This window comes from Lampris incognitus, chromosome 5 (assembly GCF_029633865.1).
Source record: "Lampris incognitus isolate fLamInc1 chromosome 5, fLamInc1.hap2, whole genome shotgun sequence".
In the NCBI taxonomy this organism is placed as follows: Eukaryota; Metazoa; Chordata; class Actinopteri; order Lampriformes; family Lampridae; genus Lampris; species Lampris incognitus.
Window position 1 is genome coordinate 15,330,955 of NC_079215.1, and position 23,687 is coordinate 15,354,641.

General features: G+C 44.2%; 1 protein-coding gene across 7 annotated transcripts in view; it reads right to left on the bottom strand.

Moving 5' to 3' along the window:
* Positions 1-2,118: 2,118 nt before the first annotated feature.
* The window catches only part of il15 (interleukin 15), a 52,321-nt gene continuing 30,752 nt past the window's right edge, over positions 2,119-23,687 (bottom strand). For 2 of the 7 annotated variants that reach the window (XM_056280709.1, XM_056280710.1), the window contains exons 2-7: positions 18,647-18,746; positions 13,735-13,817; positions 13,140-13,239; positions 6,441-6,485; positions 4,213-4,350; positions 2,119-2,445 (exon numbers count right to left, since the gene is read on the bottom strand). In XM_056280709.1, coding sequence (XP_056136684.1) covers positions 2,356-2,445; positions 4,213-4,350; positions 6,441-6,485; positions 13,140-13,239; positions 13,735-13,817; positions 18,647-18,664 — 474 coding nt within the window. In that variant the 5' untranslated portion in view covers positions 18,665-18,746 and the 3' untranslated portion in view covers positions 2,119-2,355. Of the gene's footprint in view, positions 2,446-4,212; positions 4,351-6,440; positions 6,486-13,139; positions 13,240-13,734; positions 13,818-18,646; positions 18,747-23,687 lie in introns of those variants that run through there. The other 5 variants (XM_056280708.1, XM_056280711.1, XM_056280714.1 and 2 more) reach the window with 3 other exon arrangements.

Below are 23,687 nucleotides of genomic sequence, written 5' to 3' on the forward strand. Positions count from 1 at the left end.
ATTGGTAAAGAGGAACAGTGGCTGTAATGCAAAGCTTACAGACGGAGATGCACATTTAACAGGATATTTGCTAAACACCTGCAAAAGGAAGTCGGAAAAACATCCAGAATTGAATCACCACCTCTGCGCCCCACTCTCCATGTGTCTTGAGATTCACAGCCTAAACTTATGGCAGGGCTGCCATCTGAAAACTGCCTGTATCCAAGGCCAATGAACAATGATGCAAAACCTGGAACCCTGAGCAACTGATAAAGCAATGTTGTGCGATGATGATCAGATTGTCATTTCACCCTTTTTTCTTTTTTCTTTTTTTAACACCTGGACGGGTTTATGTTTGGAAAAGAGAACGAAGGATACCTTCAAGCCACTGTGTGTTGCCAACTGCTAAACATGGTAGTGGATACATAATGGTTTGGGCAGCCATCTCATGGGAGTCATTATGTCCAATGATTGCACTGCATGGTGGTATAACAGCCAAGGAAAGAGGCCATTTTATCAGGTGCATCCTATTGAGCAAATACTGTTCTCTCGTGATGTTCCCATATTCCAAGATGATGGTGCCCCCATACCCACTGCTAAAAGTGGTTTTCATTAAGACCTGGACCATAGATTGTGAAGCAGATTTCCACCTCCGCCAAGAACAGGTAGCTATTCCTCTCAAAGAAGGATCCAATATTGCACTATGCACAGTTCAAGATTTGTATGGAAGCATCTCAAGGAGTGACAATGTTCTGAAGGCGAAGAGTGGCCCTGCACCCTATCAGCTACTTGAGATTAATCTATTGTTAGGTGTGTCAATTAGTTTATCAAGACCCTTTATGTTTTGGAGCGGTCCTGATTCAGGAATTTTGTACTGAGGTGAAGGACAAGATCTTCATGTACCTCGGTTACCATTTACAGTGTCATCGTCATAGTGTCTTTTGGCAGCAGATTTGTGCAACATGAATAAAGCTGGTCACAATATTATCTTACACAGCATGGAAAGGTGAACTTCCAATAATGCCCCCACAATTTGAAGTTTGGTCACAGGTATTACCACTAGACAAACTAACATATTCTTTTTTTCTTTTTGGAATTCTCCCCCTTTTTCTCCCCAATTGTACGTGGCCAATTACCCCACTCTTCTGAGTCATCCCGGTCGCTGCTCCACTCCCTCTGCCGATCCGGGAAGGGCTGCAGACTACCACATGCCTCTTCTGATACATGTGCAGTCGCCAGCCACTTCTTTTCACCTGACAGTGAGGGGTTTCGCCAGGGGGACGTAGCACGTGGGAGGATCATGCTGTTCCCCCCCCCCCCCCCGAACAGGTGCCCCGACCGACCAGAGCAGGTGCTAGTGCAGTGACCAGGACGCATACCCACATCTGGCTTCCCACCCGCAGACACAGCCAATGTGTCTGTAGGGATGCCCGACCAAGCCAGAGGTAACACGGGGATTCAATCCGGCGATCCCCGTGTTGGTAGGCAATGGAATGGACCGCCACACTACCCGGACGCCCTAAACTCACCTACATTCCACTTGAGAACCTCAAAGGGATTTGGAAAATATGGCCTAGACACTGATAGGCATATTTGAGCCATCCAGGTCACATGTATATTTGTTAAATTAATGAACTTCCAGTGGATATTTACCTAGCTGTGTCTTGTCACCCCCCTTTTTTTCTTTCCATCACCTGTTCTGTGTTACTGTATAATTTTTGACCATTTTGGTTTCTTTATTCCTCTTAATTCGTTTGGCTGTTGTTGAAAAAAGTGTCTCCCTGAATGTTGGCAACACAAAGGATGCATCTGATTTTCTGCATTATTGCTCCTTTCCTCTTCCCATTGACTACCCCTCATCACATAAAGAGGTAAGGAAGGGAAGACACTGAGGGCTAGTGATGACCTTTGGTTATAGTGTTGTTCTTTTCAATTTTGTTTCTTATACACACACACCTATGCTTAAAATTGCAAAATCAGTAGCCGAATAGTTGGATTGTCAATAGCCCGCTGACAGGAGGGACAGTGCATCATATTGTCTGTAACAGCTTGTCCAGTGTTTACCATGGTGTTTTCATACTATTATAGCATATATAAATTCACATGTTGCAATATAGAGTACATTGCCATTTCCTTCCTAACTGGCATATGATGCATATATATCATGATGTATTCACTCAAAGAAAATACATGCAAAGTTTATTTTTTTTTAAAAAAAAACTTGGGAATTAGGATGAGATGGACTGCTTAAGTATGACATTTGTATATTTACAATGTAAAAGAGGAAAAAAAACATCAAATTTAAAAAGGACTTTACTCATGCATATGTACATTATTTACAGCGTGCTGTTACGTCATCTAAATTCCACTGTTCGATCATTGCAGACTCTGCAAAAGGATTACCATCCTCTCCAGGAATATTGTTGCGCTTTTTAAAGTTTGCGTCTCACATGATGGACAGCTGACCTAAAGACAGAAAAGGTACAATGACCGGTACTGTGTATAAAAAATCTTCCAAATGAATACACCAAGGAGGTTGTAGTTACACTAATTATCCCGCCTACAGTGCTTTACTCCTGCAAACGTTAAAAGGGAGACGCCGGTGTTTTTATGTCCTTTAAATCCTATTTTTCTATCGTGAGGAGTCAAACTGAGTGATGGGTAGGAAAACCTTTTCAACTGATTCAGTGCCGAGGAAGTTTGCATCAGCGGGCAATAGTGCTCGCCAAATAACTTCTACTGAAAGAGCTCTTTTTGTCACTAAGTGGCTCAGAGTGTTTTGAGGAGTATCTGAAAACACCTTCCACGATGAAAAGACGATCCCGGTATAGTCAGCCAGCGCAGTGATAGACCCTTTTTTAAGCACTTCTCTCCAACTCCTCATGCTTCCACTGTTGTCTTCCTGCAACAACTCGCTCCTTAAGGGACGGCAGAGTGAGACTTCTGTTGCAGGTTAGGAATGGACTGATAGCTCCGTGATATTTTTTTTTGTTGACCCCCCCCCTTTTTTCCCCCCTAATTGTGCCCATCCAATTACCTCACTCTTCCAAGCCATCCCAGTCGCTGCTCCACCCCCTCTGCTGATCCGGGGAGGGCTGCAGACCACCACATGCCTCCTCTGATACATGGAGTTGCCAGGGGGACGTAGCACATGGGAGGATCATGCTATCCCCCCCCCCCCCAAACACACGCCCCGACTGACCAGAGGAGGCGCTAGTGCAGCGACCAGGACGCACTCCCACGTCCAGCTTTCCACCCGCAGACAGGGCCAATTGTGTCTGTAGGGATGCCCAACCAAGCCGGAGGTAACGCGGGGGATTCAAACCGGTGATCCCCGTGTTGGTAGGCAACAGAATAGACCGCCACGCTACCCAGACGCCCCAGAACTCCATGATGATTTTGGCTAGGGCTCTTCAGACTCCTCTCATAACATTCAGTCTGAGCTCAGTTTGACTCTTGATAATAGGAAAATGGGCCTTAGGTTAAAAATAATACAACAATTTACCTTTAAGCTCCACTGGGACAAAAATGAAGACATGGAACTTTGTGAATGTACTTGGGTGATACGTATCTTAGTGGTATTAAAAGTTTTGTGGATCATTTTTGCCTGCTTATGTTTGTGCTGTGTTATCAACGAGAAAAATAAAATTTCATGAGACCACGGGCCCGTCTCCTCCTCCTAAATTTTTGGCAGAACAGCAAATGATTTTGAAACAACTCGCCAACTGGTGGACACCGTGTTGCCTGACCAATGAAATGAAAGCTTGCTTTGTCATCACAAATATCAAATATTTGTGGGCTGGCCAAAGAGGGGTCAAATATCACCGGCCCCTCTTTGGCCAGCCCACAAATATTTGATATTGGCCCCTCTTCGGCCAGCCCACAAATATTTGATATTTGTGGGCTGGCCAAAGAGGGGCCGGTGATATTTGACCCCTCTTTGGCCACCCCACAGATATTTGTGGGGAGGGGTCAAATGTTACCGGCCCCTCTTTGGCCACCGCACTCAACAAATTTCGCAGGCACCACTTAAGGCCAAGAGGGGAGTCTGCGTGCTATTTTGTCGAGGCTGTGTTGTGGTTAAAATTGAGGGTTATTATACAGGGACTTCACTTCCCTCTATTCTAAATCTATCTTTTTCTCAATCCATCTACCGCCACAGGTACCTAACTCTAGGATTGCTATCAGAATAAATGCAACAGATTAAAAAAAAAAAAGATAAGCAGGACTTACAGAGCTGGCTTGAGAAGACAGGGTGGCATTGAAATGAAAGATACACTCTGCATCGTCACTTTTCAATAAGTCCTCTTCATATAAGACCACTACCAACTCCAAAATATAACATTTCAGGGACATAATTCCACAGTTCTCCTATAAGGAAAAGAAATGCCTTAGAATGGACAGTTAATATGATACTCAACATTAAAACAGGACACACACCCATTATTATTGTGATATTAGACAGCCATGCAATAATGGTGGCTGAGACCACATTAAATATTAGGATTAGGATTAGAAAAATCAAAAAATAAAATACATTGGGGATCACAAAACCAAGGCTCCAATTTGTTCTACCATTAAACAGAATAAACATCGATCAGCTCCACTGAAAATTGCTTCCAAACAGATTAAGATGACAGTTTTAGCTTTCATATCCAAATAAGTCCCCCCCCCCCTTTCTCCCCAGCTGTATCCAGCCAATTCCCCTACGCTTCCAAGCTGTCCCGGTCACTGCTTCAGCCCCTCTGCCGATCCAAGTAGGGCTGCAGACTACCACATGCCTCCTCCGATACATGTGGGGTCGCCAGCTGCTTCTTTTCACCTGACAGTGAGGAGTTTCACCGGGGGGACGTACCACATGGGAGGATCATGCTATTCCCTCCAGTTCCCCCTCCCACCTGAACAGGCGCCCTGACCAACCAGAGGAGGTGTTAGTGCGGCGCCCAGGACACATACCCACATTCGGCCAATTGTGTCTGTAGGGACAGCCGACCAAGCCAGAGGTAACACTGGGATTTGAACCGGCGATCCCCATGCTGGTAGGCAACAGAATTGACTGCCACACTACCTGGATGCCCCCAAATAAGTTTTATTCAATTGTAACTTTAACAGGTTTGAGCCAGAATTGTAATATTTGCACAATGACCCCATATCCCGTTACTGTACTCTAACAGTTGGTCTTTTTACTCACTAACAATAGCACCAGTATCTTAACTTAAGAGTAGGTGAGAAGGGGTGGGAAAAAATAAGTTTATACTTCCTCTTACTCCTTTTCGAACATGTAACAAATAATCACACATACAGAGAGCATCTATCCATCCATTATCTTAACCGCTTATCCTGCTCTCAGGGATGCTGGAGCCTATTCCAGCAGTCATTGGGCGGCAGGCGGGGAGACACCCTGGACAGGCCGCCATACACACACACACACATTCATTCCTAGGGACAATTTAGTACAGCCAATTCACCTGACCTACGTGTCTTTGGACTGTGGGAGGAAACCCATGCAAACACGGGGACAACATGCAAATTCCACACAGAGGACGACCCGGGATGACCCACCAAGGTTAGACTACCCCGGGGCTCGAACCCAGGACCTTCTTGTTATGCGGTGACCGTGCTAACCACTGCACCACCGTGCCACCCATATGGAGAGCAGTTCGCTGAATTTGATGTGTGGATTTGTTGATCACCTCAGATTATTGGCAATGGCTTATCTGTATGTTATGTCCTGCTTATTCACACGTTCAAAACAAATCATTAATTCATTCATACCTGAGCTGTGCCAACCCTAATGTACCAAAAGCCATCAACAAGCTTTTTCTTAGAGTAGTGGTGGCTAACCATGTGCCATGGAGAGCCATGTGTATGCAGGTTTTCATTCCAAACCGACTCCACACCAGGTGATTTCACTGATACGTTCTTCCTCTTTGGTTGAAGGGTTGTTAATCAGTGAAATCACCTGGTGTGGGGTCTGGCTGGAATGAAAACCTGCATACACATGGCTCTCCACGGCACATGGTTAGCCACCCGTCTTAGAGGTTATCATTAACTCCCTATGCCGTGCAGGAACAAACTGCAGTAAGGCAGGGCTTTTATAACATGTTGGGCATACATTTGTATCGTTGGTGCCATAGATTGCATTAGGGCTCCAACAATTTGCAGCTCAACAACATAGCCCCCTTTGGTCAGTTCATGCCGGTCCATATTTTGGACAGCCCCACCTCTTTGATAATGCTCTCAATTAGAGGTGGTGAGAACCAATCTCCAAAAGAGATGAATGGGATTAATTCACAAGACTGGCCAGTCTTGTGAAGCTGTAGTCCCCTTTTATAAACTCATGGAATTTGAAGCAATGTTGATGACCAGACAATTTCAAATTTCCTACAAGGTGGAATACGACGAAACATTTTCAACAAGATAGACACAAAATCAGTACGTAGTGTAGCACGGCAACTTACCGGAATGTCGTCAATAGACGGAGAATACAACAAAGCATCAGATTTCTGAAAACAGAAAACGGAGAATATTTAGACAAATTTGATTTTTCCAAAAAAAAAAATTAAAAGCAAATATAAGTAAATGTGGCATCAACTATATAAAGGTAAATTTAATGCTGTTAATAACTGGTGTGACATATACTATATGACCAAAAGTATTTGGACACTTGCTTGTTGAACATCTCTTTTCAAAACCATGGGCAGTAATATGGAAAGGCTTTCCACTAGATTTTGGAACATGACTGTGAGGACTAACTCACATTCAGCCACAAGAGCCTTACTGAGGTCTGTGAGGGCAATTCATATTTGATGTTTGCTTGCTTTTAATCTTTCACCATGACTTTACGTTGCTTAGATAGATGCTTAAAGTCCATGTGTAATAGAACAAAGGTAGTCGTATAAAGTGTCTTCTCCAGGTGCACAAATAAAGGCCTACTGTTAACTGTTGTCAGAGCAGAGGAATTATATGGGGGACTCACTGAATGTAGCAAGTCTGGACACTGTTCTGTCCCCATCAGGACCTTTTTTTTTTTTTTAGTTTGGTTTATCTTCCCCTGCTGGCAGTTCCTTGTCTAACATCAGTTTATGCATTTAAGCATGCGACCTTGTATCATGTGACTCAGGAAGTTGATTGTGAGCAGAACAGCCTCATGGTTTTTGTCTCCATTTGCCCTTTTCAAATCCACTTCAAGCTTCTACTTTGCGTGCCTTTGGTAGCCTTCTCGTTTCACCCTTTTTCTGTCAATAAACTGACGCAAGACGATCCCAGTCTCCAGTGATTGATGGGAGAAGGTGTTTAGCTGCTTGTCCGATTGCACAGGGTTACGTGCATGCAGGACAAGATGCACACTAATTTCAGAAGTGGCCTTGGTGGATGAGAGCTGGAAGACATGAGGTAAGGAGGGGAAGAACAGACAACTGCCCTACAAGAGAGACTGTACTGTATTGATCGGCGTGCATTCAAGCACCTGGGTTTGAATGTGTCTGTTCATTGAACATATATTAAAATCGTGTGGCAATACTGCAAGAGATTTTTGTCTTGTTCCTCATGTAATGTCAGAGTGGAATTAAATAATTGCCACGACAGTTTGGGGGCTCGCCCAGGAAGCCTAACTCATATTCCTCCTTGATCCACTCTGCATGGAATCTGGCTGGCTAGTCAGGTGAAGGGATTGAAAAATCGCCTAAGACCCAGGAAGTCTACCTCCCCTGAGGACAGCTCGTAGTCGACTCCCGGGGTTGAGCAGAGATGGTTGTGCGATTGTGGGGGGAGGAATTGTATGACACGGCTTTTTATTTAAATGAGGATACAGTATTGAAGACCACATGGAGACATCTGAAGGTGTTATGGCCCTAGTGCCGCGTGTCTGTAATTTTCCCTCTCCAGGTAATGCCCCACCTCCTGTGGAACTGCTGACTGAGCCCAAGTGACCCCAACCGCTCATCAGCTGGGTATATACCTTGGAGAGAGACACCCACAGTGCCAGTGGGCCATTGTTGGCAGTGAGAGAGAAACGACCAGTGGGCCATTGCTGTCAACCAGAGAGCGAGCTCTTGTGTCGGTACGCTATACTCCTTGAGAAGGAGGGTGAAACCTGTGTTAACGTTCTTGTTTCTTTGTTTGTTTGGTTTTTTTGATCGGAGTTTGTTTTGTTATCTAAGCCTGGTTAGTTAAGAGCCAGCTTCTTTAGTTGCCCTTTTTATTGTATATATTGACTTAGGGGTAATTTTTGTTAATAAATGTTTGGTTTTACACCTGGTTCCACCTCCCATCGTTCTTATTCCCCTGGGACAATTTTATTTTCTTTGTTACTTCCCCTCATACCCTGGACCTTTTAACGGGGAACGTAACAGAAGGTAATGACATTCACTTAGGGGTGACGACCCATTGGCAAAGGAAATAATGAATAATGTCAATTAAATGGTCATGATAGGAAATTCCGGGTAAGAGTGACTGCGGATTAGAAGAATGGGGAAAAAAAATCAAAGCAAGTGAAAGACATGGTGATGACTCCTGTAATCAGCTTTCAATGTGGAGAAAGAAATTTAGCTTTACTGTAAACCAGCTGCAAAAAACTGCAGGATAAGGATGAGATGGGAAATATCAAAGTAAGAAAAAAAAAAGAACAGGTAAAGTGATCTTAAGCGTTGAAATTGTGGAAAGAGGAAACCGAGAAAAGCAGGCAAAAGAGTAGTGAGAAGAGATATAAGGGGGGGGGGGGACAATCACTGTCCTCAGCTTTCACAGAAGGACCTGGATCTCCTCCCCGTCTCAGCCACTCATCAGAGACTTGTAGATCAGCAGCGACCTGCCGCAGACCATCGGCAGCCTGCCCGTCTATAGACAAGAGGCCCGAGAACGGCTCGCTGCAGCAGCGGAGCCCAGCGACCACCCCGCCTCCACACCACGCGGGTACAGCCGGGATGAAACTGACCGTTATAACTGGCAGACAATGCCGATTATTGATGCCATGCAGAGGGACTATGTGGCAGAATGAGAGACACCATGAGATGGGGGACAATAAAGGTCTGTAGACAGCAGCCTGGGGAGACTGTCTGACTTTTTAGTCAGATTGACTAAAGTTTTCAGGGAAAACCGCGCTCTAGCACCACCAGCGCCGCCGAACGAACGAAATGACTCCCGGTATGAACGGCATTTCAAGATCCGTTTCCTGGATGGCATGGAGCAAGAAATCCGCCTTCAGGTGCGCGAACACTGTGTGGGCTGAGAGAGAGGACGTTTGGCTGCTGTTCAAGAGCATGCCATTCATGTTGAAAATAATATGAAACTCTCAGGCAAAAGCACAACCAGCCAAGGCCTGGTTGACTGATAAACTTCAAATGGCACAGCTGGCACAGTTCCAGACTCAGCAGAGCTCCAATAGGGGCAGAAGGGGAAACGGAGGGCATGGCGGTCCCCCTCGGAGCAGAGTCGAGCTCCGTGAAGAGGACCCCCGCATAGCAGGCCCTCGAGACGAGGGGTGTTGGAACTGTGGGGCCCCTGATCCTTGGGCAAAAGACTGTACTGAACCAAGAAAGAGACTGGAACCCACTGGACACACGCGGTCTGTACACTGAAGATGAAGCACAACTGGCGGCGGGGACGGGGGAGATTCCGGAGTCTGGTGAATGCACCTTCGACACTACATACACATACGCAGACCAACACACACATTAACACGACAGCCAGAGCGTATTCAATATGACAAAAGTGAGCACAATTTCGAATTTACCTGAAATTATTTTAGAAATGGCAGGGGAAAAAAAACATAATATGTTTTGGCTGACTCTGGAGCTAAGGTTTTAATAATAAAACGAAATGAATTTCAAGTGCCCCCGAAATTGAGTGGTAGATATATTGACACTGTAGGGCATCAGGTGTTACAGTGAGAGAATTATGACACGCCATTGTCGGTCGTCACAGAAGACGGTGACAGAATAAAATGCTCCTTTCTCTTTTCCAAATGTTGCCCTGCAAATTTGTTAGCCAGAGATGGGATGTGTGCGTTGGGCTTGGTATTGCATTGTACAGAGGAAGGAATTAACGTCACTAGAATATCAGACATCCCAGGTCAGTATATACAATTAGGGCATGGCAAGCCATTGTACACACACCAATGCGATATGTCACCATCGGGGCCGAGATCAGTAACCTCCGATTTGCTTAAATTGGCACATATTCGCATGTCACCACAGCACACATTCATGGTAGATTCTGATTTGCATGTCACAGCCAATGTAAGTGAAGGAGTTGATGAGGGATTTGAGAAAGTTTGGTTCGGGCAAGGAAAAGAAAGTGATCTTATGACTAGTGATGGGATGTATTGGGATGATCATATGTTAGCATTGACGGTTGTGCCGACCTCCGCCGTAACCCAGCTCCACTGGGTGTGTAACTCGACACCACATGTGCCTCTGGTCAAAACAATTGACACCCGGTGGGAGGATTTAAGGCCGTGGGTCACTCAGTGTTCACAAGACCACATGTGGGAGACACGGGGAGGAGGAGTACAATACTCACCCCAAATGTAAGCATATAGATGCCCATTTCAGAGCACTTTCATGGAAAAAGGACTGTGGATTTAGCACAGAGCAGTAAATTCAACTCGAGGGGGTGGAGAAATGTCCCCCAATTAACCACTGACTCACCAGAGTTGCAAAAGTGCCACAAATTTTTATGGGCTACAGATAATTACGATGTGGGGATTAGTTAAAGGGGCTGAACCCCTCCATGTGACATCCAAGAGCACATACCGTCCATGTCAGGCACAACATCTGCCCAAACCAGAGGCAGTAATCGGTATAACACCAGTGTTTAACAGTTTGCTGGCAGCAGGAGTCATTATCCCATGTGTTCATTCACCAGTGAGGAGGCCTGTCTTTCCAGTTTAAAAAAAGAAAAAGATAAGGGGGCAGAATCAGCCAGCAGAGTGGCGATTCATGCGAGATTTACAGGCAGTAAATGCAGCAGTGTCTGTGTGCACCCAGACTCTCTGTATTGGTTTGCTTTCACATTCCAGGGTGAAACATATATGTGGACCAGGACGCCACAAGGTTATGTGGAGTCCCCAGCAATCGACTCGCAGGTTTTGCATGCAAGTCTGGAGAGTTTACATCGTCCAGCAGGGAGCATGCTGAGACAGTATGTTGATGATTCGATTGGTACCATTGCATTGCTAAAACATCTAACAGAACAAGGCCACAAAGCTAGCTTGAGTAAAGTGTATGTTATCGATGGTTAAAAAGAACTTTATTCATTAGTGGTGATTCTGTCTAACAAATGTGACATGTTCTGGTTTAAAAAACTATGAAGAGTGACAGGTCAGTGAGGTTACATCCATCAAATGGCAGAAAATGCATAGTGTACCCTCTTCCTGATGTTTTTTTTTCTTTTCCTATTTTAAGGACTACTTTCTGAAATTTAACGCATGAAAAATGCAGTATTTTATCATTCTGGAGGTGTAACCTTCGAAAATGTATTGTGTTAAAAATGTCACATTGGGCATTGAGGGAAAGTCACCTGAGCTAAAATCCATTGAAAATGCCAAATTTGATGATACTCGCTGCGTTGAAAAGGCTGTGACCTAATCTGCATCCAAACTACAAGTGGGGACATATAGGCCAAGTCCAACCGGTTGGAAAGTGATTGTAGCCTATTTTATTTTTTAATTTCATTTACACATGCCTGTGTAAATTGCACTGTAAACAGGGGAGGAAGAGGCAAATTGCATTCTATGGCTTTCATCATCATCACCATCATCAGGTTGAGTATCCTCGGATGAAATGGCTATGGCTAATCTATGGCTTTATTTGGAGGGGGAAAAAAACTGCAAACGTAAAAGCAATGTGCCCTTGTTCTCAACCAGGGCCAAAGAATGACCTTGAGCACACTCATGAACACCCATGCACACACAGACAATTCCTCATAATACATTTCAACATACCTATTAACTGTTATTCTTACAATTTATGAAGATTCCAACATTAACGTGGTAGTAATCAATGTTTGAATCTGTTCTTAAACTGTTTCTAAGACAAAAAAATAAAAGATTATTATTCATCCATCCATTATCCAAACCGCTAATTCGGGTCGCGGGATGCTGGAGCCTATCTCAGCAGTCACTGGGCGGCAGACGGGAGGCCGCCAGACCATCACAGGGCCAAAAGATTATTATATACAATGAAAATTCTTTTCACAGGTTTTTGTAGCCTTAAAACCATAATGAAAATCATTCAACATCATTTGAATCACGTAAAACCCAACATGCCATTTTCAACACTTTATGGGAATGACAGATTTTCAACATTTTTTTTAGAAATATGTTAGCCTGGGGACCATACGAATTCGCAAATGCTAATTTGTCTGGTTCCTCTCTGTTCAGTTTCAGTTTCCAAGGGAAATTATCCCTCTACAAAGAGATGCTGACCAAAACGCCTGTGGATGCAACTGGATAGACTTACAACCAATTAGAGCAACGAAACGGGTGACCAGCACTTAAACTTTACCAAATCCTGTCAGAAGTACGGCAAACACATCTTTCCTATAAACAAAAGCTTTAAGTGCAGTAGTTTGTTATTCTTTTAGAGAAAATATACGGTCCAGTTCACTTAATAATGTCATGATAGCAGATTCAACATGCTGTTATACATCAGTGGTGGCCAACGGCGCTCCTCTGTATTTTTTCCCCACCCGCATTCCGGGAAGACCCACCCCTACTCTGGCTCTGATTGGCTGACCCCACCCTAACCAAACTAATCAGCGGCGGCAACAAGTACTAGCCAATCAGAAGCAGAGTTTCCGGAAGGCGGTGAAAAAAAAATGGCTGTACGTCATCATATCAAACCCGCCCCCAATTAGATAAACGGTTGTGATTGGCCCGACCTGGGCCAGGTCAGCTGGAAATGTGTATGAACGGGAGGGCGGCCAATGTGCCAGAGCAAATGTACAACATTGGCTTGCAGACTTGTCTGGTTCCCAGGCTAGAAATATGTTATTGGTTGGTCGGATCATGACAAAAATGGGTGTGGGATTTAGAGGGTTAATATGGAAAATATTACAAGTGTAACATTTTTCTCCTTAAATTGTCATTTTTTTCAACTGTGATTTGTAGTGGAAAGAACATGATCAAACATTTGAACGCATTTTATAACTAAACCCACCTCAAAAATATGTTTCATTTTCTTCAGACACAGCTGCAGCACGTGTGTTTTATAAGACTTGGAGGGAGCAGCAGTGGCACATGTAGATGTACCCAGGAAGCTTAAAGAGAGGAAAAAAAGGCAGCGCTGACAATCCACATCACTGACTCACAACTGTAGTGACACAACATTTTTGATATTGGGCTCTATCTAGAACGTATGCTTGTATTGTGTAAAATAATACACGTGACTGCTAACAGACTGCTTTGATTTAAAGGCAATGTCATCAATATTGGACATTCAGACAGAAACCTTTGGAAAATTGGCGTTTCTTCCGTTTACAGCATGCTCACGTACTAAGCCATGAGAAATGATTAACCCAGGCATTTTCATTAACCAACATAATCAAACTCTTACTGCATCAGTTTCAATTATCCTTCAAGTCCCTGGTAAAACTGTATTTCCGAAAGAAAATAATGAGGCTTCATCTGATCTGATGTTTCTTTTCTAACAAGTTACATATCAACGCCTTTAAGTTTGTGCATTGCATTACTAGTGTAAGTAATACTGCATGATACAGTCTATAAACATGTTACTATATTTATCCTGGGCCTACCTCAGAATTAAGAAAGCAAACCAGACCTCGAAATTGTGACGCCGTTGGTAATGGATGGAAGACAGATGGAATCGCACGTCTTTCTGCAAAATAATGTTGGAACAAGGACACAGAGTCAATGATGAAGCACTTTTATTATTGAGTCCAAGCAGGAGTGAGAAAAGGTGAAGGACAAAATAGCCTACATTATCTCTGTTATTAGATGGCACAATTAAGCTATTCAACATAGGGCTTGGCCCGGAGTAAAAGATTATCCAGGTAGAATATCAGAATCAGAATCAAGTTTATAGGCCATGTAGGTTAGAATTTGATTCCAGTTTCGTGGCTCTGTCAGTGTACTTAACATAGAACAACAACACTACAACTACACAATCTTCAGATATATACACAAGGATTGACATATACAGGCGAAATAAGAGGCGATAAGGTGCTATGGTGTGGACCGGAGGGTGTGCTCTAATTATCGGGATATCACACTGATCAGCCTCCCTGGTAAAGTCTACTCTAGGGTGCTGGAATAGAGGCTCCGACCGATTGTCGAACCTTGGCTCTAGGAGGAACAATGCGGATTCCGTCCTGGCTGTGGAACAATGGACCAACTCTTTCATAATAATAATAAATCAGACTTATATAGCACTTTTCTAACACTCAAAGTCGCTTTACAATAAACGGGGTGAAACAAGACAACAGATAAACATAACACAGACATACAGGGGTGGATGGGAAGGGGGGCTACGAGAGGGAGAAGCAGCAGCTACACACAATGCCAGCAGTACTCTCCAACTTAAACAGATACAAAAGGACAAGAAAAAAAAAAACAGCACTGTAGACATTGACTCAGAAGTCAGTAGAAACTAAAAAAAAGTGCTGAGGGAGGCATGGAAGTTTGCCCAGCCAGTCTACATGTGTTCTGTGGACTTGGAGAAGGCTTACGATTGTGTACCCCAGGGCCATCTGTGTGGGGGTACTGCGGGAGTATGGGGTACCAGGGCAATTGCTACAAGCCATCCGGTCCTAGTGTGTGTGTGTGTTCAGGAATATTCACTGAAATAACAAAATTTGCTAAAGCACCAAGATTGTATCGTCTACTTGCAATTACAGGCTTAATGTTTGTGAAACGGCATCTTGAAACGACGGAGCTCAAGATTGAGCAAAAGAAAGTGAGTCATCAAATGACTACGATTTCTTCCCCAGAAAGTCACAAAGTCAAGCTGAGCTTGATGGTTTTCTTGTTTGTACCACAGACAGCATGGGGCTGCTTCGATCCTTCCCAGCCATAGAAAGGCTCTCTCTCAAGCTGAACACAGCTCTGCCTGCCTCTGCTGTATGTGAAGGGCTTTTTAGCTGTGCTGGTCAACTCTTCACATCCAAATGCAGCCAGATAGACTCTGTTAAACTGGAAAATCAGCTGCTGCTGAAACTGAACAAAAAGGTTCAGAAAGTCAATTGTGCAAGATGTGCTAGCATGTCCAAGAGTTTCAACACTCCCATTAGGCCCTTGGCTAGCTGTTTTCTTGCAGTGCATTGGGAGAAGTTTGTGTTCTATGCAGGTTCAAACACATTTTTAGTATGCTTTTAACAGACAAAATTCCTGCTTTATCCGTATATTTTTTTTGGAAAACAAATTGCCTTAGTTTGATCCATCTATTACACATCCTATCATCCATCCATCCATCCATTATCCAAACCGCTTATCCTGCTGTCAGTGTCGCGGGGATGCTGGAGCCTATCCCAGCAGTCATTGGGCGGCAGGCAGCGAGACACCCTGCACAGGCCTACATCCTGTCATTTATCAGAGAAATGTGCTTTGCTGAAAGTAGATATTTTCTACATGGATCTCACCTTTCAATTGAATGCCTGCTATTGATCTGCTTCCAGTGTGCGAAGATGGCGGCGCGAACTCATGTTTGCAGCGGCCTCACCCAGTACTAGTGTGGGATGATGGCGGTGCGAATTTACATTTGCAGCGGCCTCACCCAGTACCGTCCATGCAGTATCTTTGTCCACGTCTAAGTTTGTGTCGTCATCTGATGTCTGGGAGAGCTGGCACTGGATCAGCTGGGAGAGCTTGGTCTGCTGCATCCTGTGGGCCCAGGGACCCCGGAGCTGCACCCGAAGAGGAGACACCGAGGGCGGTTTGACAGGATGTGGAATCAGGGCAGGCTAAGCTAACTGCTAGCCCATCCAGACCGGCAGTTCCAATAACACCGAGGGCGGTCTGGCGGCGGCCATACCTAGCACTGACTGTGTTTTTGGTGTCATTGTGTGGAGTGCGGGGAGGTGTGTCAGGGGTGTGCGGCTGGGGGAGCTGGTGCTGGATCAGCTGGGGGAGCCTAGTCTGCTGCTACCGGTGGGCCCAGGGACCGTGGCCCTGCTGGAGCTGCACCTGAAGGGGGAACACCGTGGGCAGTCTGGTGGGACACGAAGGCAGGGTGGGGCAGGCTGGGCTAGCTGCTAGCCCATGCAGACCGGCAGTTGTGACAGTCATCCTGGCTGGCGTTCGTTCTCTTGGACAGTGATTTTTTGTTGCTTAGTTGGATATATGTGTTCTAGTTTGGATATATGTGTTCTTGTAGTTTTTGGATAAGTGTTTTTGTCTTTGTGTTGCACTGCTGTGGGCTGGGGGAAATTATATTTCGCTTCGTTTCATGTGCACAAGTACACGAAGTGAAATAAATGACAAGTAGGGTGTTCCTTGGTGTTCCTGATTCCTGATAATGCATTAATCATCAACGGTTAAAAGTGACTAATACTAGTAGTAATACTAGCAATACTCGCCACCTTGCCGGGGCTGAGAAGCTTGCATGTACTAATGATCCCAAGAGCTATGCTGTCCGGAGCTTGGCTCCTGCTAGGGTCAACCGAGGTGGATAGGTCAAGGGGGAGGGTCCAGACGAAGCGTGATCCAACAAATACTTCAACGGTGGGAGATGTCTCCAGGTCACAAAGACAGTGGAGGCGGATGAAGGCTGCAACAGAAGGGGGTCCCAATCGTCTTGGTTCTGCATGTCATTGGACTCTGGCCACCCCATGCCAAGGACTGTGTGGTGGTTGCAGGTGCATCAGCCACTCCACGTAAAAAGCTGTCACGCACAGTCCTCCTCCCATTATGCGGCTCCAGGATCGGCCTCTACGCCCACCTGAGGATCCAGAGGGACCCAGAAGGAGGACAGCCATACTCTACCCCGAGTGACCACCAATGATGATGACTAGTAATACTAGAAGTTTTTGAGACTAATACTTTGTTGTTTTACTTGTAGTTGAGTAATATTTCAGTAATGTAAAAGTATTTCTACTTGAGTACAGCTTTTCAGTACTCCTTCCACCACGGTTAATCACACTCACGAGCACCCATGTACTCACTCTCATATGCATGCACGCACACACACAATTCCTCATAATAAATTTTACTTATTCAACTGTCTGTCTCTCTGTCCATCTCTGTCTGTCTCTCCCTCTTTCACAGACACACACACACACGTTCTCATAATGCATTTTTAATTTTCACATACTTATTAACAGTGTTTCTTAAGTTTATCCATCCATCCATCCACCCACTGTCTTAACCGCTTATCCTGCTCTCAAGGTCGTGGGGATGCTGGAGCCTATTCCAGCAGTCAATAGGCGACAGGCCACCAGGCCATCACAGGGCCGACACACACACACACCCATTCATTCCTAGGGACAATTTAGTACAGCCAATTCACCTGACCTACATGTCTTTGGACTGTTGGAGGAAACCCATGCAGACACGGGGAGAACATGCAAACTCCCCACAGAGGACAACCCAGGATTACCCTCCAAGGTTGGACTACCCTGGGGCTCGAACCCAGGACCTTCTTGCTGTGAGGCGACCGCGCCAACCACTGTGCCATTCTTAAGTTTATGTATTCCAATATTTACATGGTAGTTGTCAATGTTTGAATCTTTCTTAAACTGTTTCTAAAACAAACAAACAAAAATAGTATTATATACAATGAAATTTTTTTTCATGGGTTTTTTGTAGCCTTTAAAACATAATAATAAAAAATACCTCATTTGCATCACGTAAAGCCCAACATGACATTTTTTTTTACCCCACTCTTCTACAAGGTGTCCCGGTCACAGTTCCACCCCATCTGCTGATTTGGGGAGGGTTGCAGACTACCACATGCCTCCTCTGATACATGTGGCGTTGCCAGCCGCTTCTTTTCACCTGACAGGATTTTAGCCAGGGGGACATAGCGCGTGGGAGGATCACGCTATTACCCCCAGTTCCCCCTCCCCCTGAACAAGCGCCCTGACTGACCAGATGAGGCGCTAGTGCAGCGACCAGGACACATACCCACATCCGGCTTCCCACCCGCAGACATGGCCAATTGCGTCTGTAGGGACACCTGACCCGGGTCTGAGTGTGGGGGGTATAATCTGGCCTAGGGGGGTATGATAGCCTAGCCTAAACAATACCCTGGGGTATAAACCGCACTAGCCCATAATATACCCTAGGTATAAAACAGGCTAGCCCACTTTAACCCCAGGTATAGTCTGGCCAGGGGGTATATCTTGGTCTGTTATACCAGCAGTAACACGGGGATTTGAACCAGCAAGCCCTGGGTTGGTAGGCAATGGAACAGAGCGCTACCCTACCCAGACATGAAATGTTTAACACTTCTTCATGACTACTTATGGGAATGACAGATTTTCAAAATTTTTGTTAGAAATATATTATTTGGGCTCTCCTTTGGTAGTCGGATCACGGCTTAATTTTCATGCGACAAAAAATGGGTGTGGGATTTCGAGGGTTAAATGGGAAATATTACAAGTGTTACATTGTGAAAATAAATTATTTTCTCCTTAGTCATTTTTTTCAACTGTGATTTGTAGTGGAAAGAACACGATCAAACATCTGAATGTATTTTATAACTAAACCCACCTCAAAAATATGTTTCATTTTCTTCAGACACAGCTGCAGCACATGTGTCTTAGCACACTTGGAGGGAGCAGCAGTGGCACATGTAGATGTACCCAGGAAACTTAAAGAGAGGAAAAAAAGGCGGCGCTGACAATCCACATCTACCCTGAGGACCCCTCCACCTGATCTTGGGGGAGGGGGGTTGCAATTTGATAGAAACAGTAAAACTGCATTTTAAAGTGCATTATAGCATTTATTCACTCTTTGGGGCAAAAATAAGAGCTTTCAGTTGTAACTTAGATATAGTTAACAAAACAGAATTCTTATGCAGTAACTTTCAGATATATGTAACAAAACAGAATTCTTATGCAGTAACTTTCAGATATATGTAACAAAACAGAATATGTATTCAGTAACTTTCAGATATATGTAACAACAGAATTTTTATGCAGTAACTTAACAATGCAAACGGGAGCGAGATCTCTTATTAAAATACAATAAATTACACTTGTGAAACAGATGTAATTAGAGAAAAAAGTCCTGTTACCCTTTATAGTTTAGGTAGATAAAGGTCTCAGTCACATTTGAGTAAAATAATCCTATTTCTATAAATGTCATAGGATCTTTTTTTTAAAGATATTTTATTTTCACGGACCCCTTGCAATTACACCACGGACCACTAGGGGTCCGCGGACCCCCGGTTGAGAAACACTGGTCTAGAGTGCCCAGTCCCGCTCAAATTTTGCATGATGAAAAGTTCATTTCCGAACTCGTGGCCTTGGTCATGGTGTAATTTTGCAGGATAGCCAAACCTTGGGACAAAGTCATTGAATATTCTTTCTGCAGCTGTCTTTCCCAACTTGTTCTTAGTCGCATAAGCTCAGGAGTATCTGGTGAAGTGGTCGACAACCACAAGAATATACTCGTAGCCACCCTTACAAGGCTCCAGATGTAAGTAGTCGATGGATCAAGCTCAAGTGGTGAGGTGGTGAGGTAGTGATACTGCTCACCGGTGCTTTTACATGTACAGCTGTTTGTTTTTTTTGTGTTTTTTTTTTGCTTTATGCACAGACGTCTAGTGACATAGACTTCCACATCATGTTTCATAAAAGGCCAGTAAAAGCATTCTCTTGCCAAGCTCAGAACTCTCTCCGTACCAACGTGACCCATCTCATTGTGCAGCTGCTTGAGAACCATTGGTTTATACAGGGCAGGTAAGACAAACTGACATCAGTGTCTGGCCATCTGGTGTAAAAGTCAATTTTCAATGTGGAGCTTGCTCCACTCATGCATCAGTTTTTTGACTGCATCACTGCCTCCTTGTCTCATCTGCTTGGTAAGTGTGTTACTTGTCTCTTTGAGCTTCATTATCGTTCCAAAGGCTGGGTCGGACCTTTGAGCTTTCACCAGTACGTTGTGGTCGATCGCAGGCATAGGGCTTGGGACACTGCCTTCAGGTGAACTGTCTTGCCTCATATACATGACTGCAACCCATGCAACCTCTTGCATCTTTGCTGCTCTGCTTCCCTCCCATGTAGCATTGACAACCTCCTGAGGCAGCTCTTCTGTGCACTCAGCAATGTACTCATACACCTCCAGGGGACAGTGAGAGAGTGTGTCCGCGTTAATATTGGTTTTCCCTGGAGGTGGATGAGTACATTGCTGAGTGCAATCTGGGACCAAGCCGAGACAACCTGGAGTGAACAACATCGACACCAACCGTACAGTCTCCCCTCAGGTGCCTAGTGGGATCCAAGCTGCACATGACAAAGTGGCAGCTCTAGTGGGAAATAAGTGCCTGCTCAAATGTTATATGAATGGCTTTGCTGTTACTTCACTACTTGACACTAGTGCACAGGTCCGCATCCTGGATCACAAATGGAGACAAACATATTTACCTGACCACAGGATCCGGCCACTGAACAAACTGTTAGGAACCAAGCCTCTCAACATCCTCGCAGTTAACGGAGCTCCCATGTCCTATGACTCATGAGTCGAGGTGACTGTGAACCTCCCCGGCAACAGCAATCCTAACCTGTCAATCCAAGTGCCATTCCTGGCCGGAAGTATATCACTAGAATATCCGCTTCTAGGGTTCAACATGACTGAGCAGCTGATCAAAGGAGAAAAGAATGGGACTGAGATCTTCTCTAGTATTGCGAGCCTGTTGAGTGGTGCGATGGAAATTAAGGGTGACAAAGCCACCACAATAGTGTCTGGACCGCACAGCATGGGATGAGTTCATCGAATCATCGCGGGACATTAATGAACTCACAGAAGTTATCAGCTCATGGGTATTATACTGTGAGGACATTGTTATCCCTGGGAAGGTAGTCAAGATTTATCCTAATAGTAAACCCTGAGTGACCAAAAACCTTAAAGTACTATTTAAGCAGAAGAAAAACGTGCATTCAAGCAAGGTAACCTTTCTGAGTTGACTGTTCTACAAAAGGAAATTAAATGGGAAATTAAGAAGGCTAAATTGGGATACAAACAAAAGGTGGAGTACAAACTGAGCAATAACAATTTAGGCTCAGCTTGGGACAGTGTCAGGACAATTCTTGGTGTAAATGACAAACAAAGAAAAAGATGGCTTTAGATGGCTTTTCATCAGATCTGGCTCTAGCACAGGAGTTTAATAAGTTTACTCAAGATTTGATGTGCATGATTTTAATAATGAAACTGCTGTTTTAAAACACAGAACCTACTGAACTCTAGTCAACTTGTCTCTTTCTTTTCTGTACAGAGTGTTGTGAATACTTTTAAACACTGTAAAGTTCGAACAAGCCCTGGCCCTGGTAAAATTGGTAGCCATCTGCTCTTCTACTGTGCTGGTTCAAATAGGCCCTATTTTCAATCATATTTTTAATATTTCACTCTGTTATCAAACGGTCCCCAATCTATGGAAACAATCTACAATAGTTCCCATTGCAAAAAAGAGCCATCCTCAGACTTTGAATGACTAAAGGCCTGTAGCTTTAACCTCTCTTGTTATGAAGTCATTTGATTAAAACTGATTAAAAAGGAATTTCTTGACAGGATGGCACATCTTCACGACCCATTACAGTTTGCATATCGAACCAACAGGGGGTTTCAGGATGCAACCATAACTCTGCTTAACTTCATTCACAGTCACTTAGAGCAGTGGTTCCCAACTTTGTCTGCTCTGGGGGGGCACCAAAGATCACAGGGGGTGTGCGAGGCTTTTCTGCTCTGAGGTTGTCAAAGTGCACATTTTAAATAAAAGCATAATAACTCACTTACTGGTTAATTTATTTTATACAAAAGTCTGCATATAAAAATATTTAAAAATACATCTTTGCCCCCCCCCTTCTAAAATGTAGTTAGGCTACACCTAGTAGCACACCTCTGTGACACGTCAATCTGCACTATCAAACTGTGAGCAGGCAGTGTTGTCAGGTAGCTAATGTTTGCTCTTCTTCATTTTTTCCTGCAGTCAGCAGTAGCACTTTATGAATGAAACATGGCTGAGAAACATAAAAGTGCGGATGACTCAGCGTCAAAAAAGAAAGTAAGGCTTTATTTCAAGAACTACCTTAACTTTGGTTTTATGGAAGGACAGGACAAGTCTCAGCCAGAATGTGTCATGTGTGGTGAGAAACTAGCTAATGACAGCATGAAGCCAAGCAAAATGAAATGACACCAAGAGACAAAACATCAAGAGACTATTGGTGAAAGTCAGGAATTTTTTGAGAAGAAAAAGCAGTTGACGCTATCAAGAAGATCCACCAACATCAGAAAAGTATTTGAACAAGGAGGCAGTGATTTGCACAGAGCCACGGAGGTGTCATTTGAGTGTTGGCTATTAATTGTCAAGGCTAAAAAGCCACACACTATTGGAGAGCAGCTTATCAAACCCGCCTGTCTAAACATTGTAGAGGCTGTGTGGCCCACGCACAGTTGATAAAGTGAAAACCGCCCCACTCTAACACCGTCAAAGACAGAATTGATAAAATGGCTGGAGATTGTCAGAACCAGCTGCACGAGAAGCTTAGGAATGTTCCCTTTGCCATTCAGTTGGATGAAACGACAACAGTATCAGACGAGTCTGTGCTCATCATTTATGTTCAATATGTTGACGGTGATGACTTGAAACAAGACATTCCTATGTCTACCAATCTAACCACAACAACAGCAGGCCAGGATATTTTTATGGCTGTGGACCCAACAATCTGCCCTACGAGAACCTTGTTGCATACTGCACGGGTGGGGCTGCAGCCATGAAGAGCTTGCTGACCTTCAAGCTGACTCGATGTCAAAGAAATACTTCCAGGAGAACGGATACAAAAAGTTTTGGATAGTCAAACGACACGCTGTTGCACCCAGACTGGCCAAACACGCAGAAACAAGGGTTATTCTCCCATTCAGCATTACATAACGTATCCGTCTGAGACAGCCTTCAGTTGCCCTTATAACAATACAAACAAAAGCCCGCAACAGACTCGATGTATACCAGGACTTTAGGCTGGCTGTCACAAGCATCGCACCTGACATTCCATCCCTGGTCAACGGTATGCAAGCCCAAGGTGGCCATTAGTTTCTGAATGAACAGGATGGCACAAGACTCAGTAAAAAAATGTAAGGAAGAAGTTATTGTTATTGTGTGTGCCAAAATAACACACACTGCCGGTCAAAAACAAAAACAGAAACAAACAAACAGTGTTATTGGTATATGAATGAACAGGATAGTACAGACTCAGTAAAAAATGTAAGGAAGAAGTTATTGTTATGGTGACTGTGTGAGCAAAATAACACATACTGCCTGTCAAAAAAAAGTGTTATTAGTTTATGAATGAACAGGATGGTAGACTCAGTAAAAAGGTTACTGTTAAAACCAGCGTTCACAACTTTACATGACGTGCATGTGGATATCAGATTACAACAATACTCATTTGTTGTTGTTTCAATGAGTCAGAGTACAGATATGACAATTCAGTGAACCTGAGTCAGATGAAAATTATGCTGATGTTTCAATGAGCCTGAGTCAGATGGCAACAGGCCTACTCTGTTGAGTTGTTTAAAAAAAAATGTTAAGCTTATA